Source organism: Sinocyclocheilus grahami, unplaced genomic scaffold (genome assembly GCF_001515645.1).
Source record: "Sinocyclocheilus grahami isolate Dianchi unplaced genomic scaffold, SAMN03320097.WGS_v1.1 scaffold3454.1, whole genome shotgun sequence".
Lineage (NCBI taxonomy): Eukaryota > Metazoa > Chordata > Actinopteri > Cypriniformes > Cyprinidae > Sinocyclocheilus > Sinocyclocheilus grahami.
In genome coordinates, this window is record NW_015508578.1 from 15,164 (window position 1) to 19,019 (window position 3,856).

At 41.3% G+C, this 3,856-nt stretch overlaps 1 gene segment (V, D, J or C); it reads left to right on the forward strand.

The window, feature by feature from the left end:
- The first annotated feature begins 913 nt into the window (after positions 1-913).
- LOC107576298 (Ig kappa chain V-IV region Len-like) lies at positions 914-1,406 on the forward strand. The segment is given in 2 exon segments: positions 914-991; positions 1,081-1,406. Coding segments are annotated over 2 exon segments (375 nt in total).
- The last annotated feature ends 2,450 nt before the right edge of the window (positions 1,407-3,856 follow it).

Sequence of the window (3,856 nt, forward strand, 5' to 3'; positions counted from 1 at the left end):
TAATAATATTTCACAGTATTACAGTTTTCCTGTAGTTTTGATCAATTTAATGCAGCTTAAGAGACTTCTTTTAAAAAATCCTTTATTAAAAAACATACTGACCCTAAATGTTTGAATGAGAATGTAAATACAGTCTCTGGACCCGAGTGACTTTAATTTGTCCTTTTTAGTCGTGTCAACCTTCATCATTAAAATCAGTGCAAAAGTACAAATCATGAGGCATAAAAGGCGAAAATATGTCCGTGGGACTGAATTGTAATGCTGCTGACATTTTGGAATTTTTTTAAATAGATATTTATCACTATTTATTTAAACATTTCATCTTTACACATTTTACACCACCAGGGGTCTTTTTTTCATGTGGTTTGAATTGGTTGTCATTTTTATGATATTTTCTTTTAAGTTCACACTTATTGATAAACCATGATTTGAGCATGAAAATGTTCACATGTGAGTCAGTCAGTAAGAGCGTGTCTCAATCAGCTCCTTAGTTCACTAGTCAGTGCACTACTCAGGGATTACATAACGCTCACGCTCAAAACATTCCCACAATGCACCATAAAAGCCAGTGTGCATCACTGCTGTCTATAGAGATGTTTCTTAAGGTCCCTCAAACCAACTGAGCTGAAAAACATGTTTAATTCATGTACAACAACCTTGAATAATCCAAATGTTTAAAGTCATTAATAAATCCATAATTATAGTCCAATCCTGTTATAAACCGACAGCCAAAATAATTGTAAAAAACAAAGATTAGACAGTGTGATGTTCAGATACAATAACTGACAGGATGAAATGAATGAGGAAACTTCATTTAGAAGCTCATTTAAATACAGGATCAGCTCATTTGCATATTGATCAGATGCTTCAGTGCTCTGAGAGTGTTTATAGTGCTGTGAGTTTAACACTTCATCACTGACACACACAACAATCTTCATCAACATGACCTTCATCATCATCTTCATCTGGACTCTCACAGCGTTTGCTCAAGGTTTGTGCAGCACAAGTTTGATATCAATTCATTTCTTCAAGGATATTGTCAAAGTTTTGAGTTGATGTTCTTCTTGTTGTGTGTTTCAGAGAGTAGAGGACAGATCAGCGTCACTCAGAGTCCCTCAACGACAGCAGCTCAACCAGAACAAACAGTGAAGATCAGCTGTAGAACCAGCACAGATGTGTACAGTACTAGTTCGGGGCAGCGTTTAGCCTGGTACTTACAGAAACCTGGAGAAGCTCCTAAACTCCTGATTTATTGGGCTAACCGCCTCCAGTCAGGAACTGCATCTAGATTCAGTGGCAGTGGATCTAACAGTGATTTCACTCTGACCATCAGTGGAATCCAGACTGAAGATGCTGGACATTATTACTGTCAGAGTTACCACAGTGGTGGTGTGTTCACACAGTGATAAAGAGTGATACAAAAACCTCCGTCAGTCAGAGTCACAGTGATGAACTGATGCTGCAGCTGCTCAAACACTATCACTCACTACTGACACACAGAGACCAAACACAGAACTACACATGAGCTCCAAACGTGTGAGTAAGGAGTGTCCAGTGCTCAAAGTTCAACACAAAAAACAAACATGTGATGTTGTCCTTCATCGTCATCAACAAACATGATTTGGCACATTCAAAGAGAATGGTAATGAAACAAACCAACAGAGCAGCTGAATATAAATGCCTGAGCACTTCACTAAGCACGCTTAAAATACATCAAGAATCACACAACACACTTAATGAATGTTCAGAGTTGAACTGCTAGTCAACAGTGTGACAGCTTATAAAAGCTCATAATGACTGTTAAACCCACATACAACAACATAAACAGCTAAATCCCCAGTGTTAAAGTAGCACTGCTCAGTGGTTATGAGTCCACACTCAGGGCGTTAAAAGTAACAGTGGAGCACTGTTCAAGATATTGTGATAATTACATGATTAATCAAGTGATGATTATTAGTCACAAACACTTGCTGTTAACAAACAGATTCACTGAAATAAAAAGAGAAACAATTAAAGAAACAAGTTCAAACACAACATCTACAACTGACTTCACAACACAGCAACACAAAGACATCAAGAATCAGCATAAGAATCTCAACAATAGTTACAATTAACAAAAAAGCTTCATGCTGCAATGCATGCTGGGAGCCACCATAGTGCAAAACTCATCCATGACTATTGCGAACAAATAAACACTGAGCAGTACTTTCAGCACTGAGGATTGTGCGGTGTGGCTATTGAATGGTCTTGGTGTTGGTTTTGGTCTGGTCTTGACTACACATATGTGTAAAAGACAGTCACGCTGGTCTATTCTTTGAATGCTCTGGGCCAGACGTATGAGAAGACCTGCTACACAAGCCAGCAGCATCAACCTGCAGCTTTCTCCTGCACACCCACTGAAGCTAAGCAGGGTTGAGTCTGGTCAGTACTTGGATGGGAGTCTTTCGGGGAAGACCAGGTTGCTAGTTTATTTTCCTGTTCAGTGAAGAAGCACATAAAACTAACTTCAAACTGTTCACTACTGCAGTGTTTGCATAGAGAGTGTGTTTTACATGAGCGACACACGCTTCAGTGATCTAACAGTGATTTCACTCTGACCATCAGTGGAATCCAGACTGAAGATGCTGGACATTATTACTGTCAGAGTTGCCACAGTGGGGGTGGTGGTGTGTTCACACAGTGATAAAGAGTGGTACAAAAACCTCCGTCAGTCAGAGTCACAGTGATGAACTGATGCTGCAGCTGCTCAAACACTATCACGCACTACTGACACACAGAGACCAAACACAGCAGCTACACATGAGCTCCAAACGGACTGTTAAACTGATAGCAAAGCAAAACATTATGGTGCAATATGCTGTTTTGGTTTTGTACATTACATTTTGCACACTAAACTAGCATTAACTTAGCTCCTTCATCTCAAGCTGATTATGAATTTATTACTCATAACTAATTTCTCATGAGCAGAAGTGAAACAGATCCAGTTCAGAGCGTTGAACCGATCAAACAGTGAAACTGTGAGTTTGAGCTGAAAATCAGATTTGCATTGACAGCTTTAGTGATTCTGATCGTCTCAGAATAGAGCAGCTCCGTCTCCAGAGACCATGTTCAAACCCCAAGAGCTTCAGTTCACATTTACTGCTAAACGCAGCTGTTCTCAACTATTACAATCCATCAACAGCAGCTGAAACGTTAGTGAAGGACTTTGAAGGAAGGACACACTGATCAATGATGCAGTCGGACACAAATGTAAGGCGTTCAGAAGCTTTATTGAATGAACAGCAATGGCAGCACATTGAAAGACTGCTTGAGTATTGAGCTGTAAATCAGGAGACTGCTGTGAATCCTGCTGCTCTTCACTGGAGAAACATCAGCACTCGGAGCTCTTGAGGAACGAGGCCTCCTGAGCAGCTCCGTCATGTGTTACTCTGCAGACGAAGCGCTCGCCGTCTTCCCAGCGTGCTTTGCTGAGGCTCAGGACGCTGCTGCGGCTGTAGCGTCCGTCCCGCTCGCTCTCTGCGCTGGTCTGAACCCCCTCGGTGACCTCTGACCCGTCCAGCGTCCAGCTCACCTGCGCCCCCTGTGGAGAGTAAGAGCTGAGCAGGCAGAGCAGTGCGGCTGAGTCTCCAGAGATCTGCAGAGAAGAGGAAGGCAGCAGAGACACGGAGGGCTTCACTGCGGGACCAGCTGAAACACACACACACACACACACACACACACACACACACACAACAGAAGCAGAAATTAAACACTGTCCCAATTTTGATCATTTGACTTTAAATTTATGTGACATTTGAAATAATTCTTCGACTTTTGAAAAACATTACTCAAGTAAATTGATGATTATATAGTGATG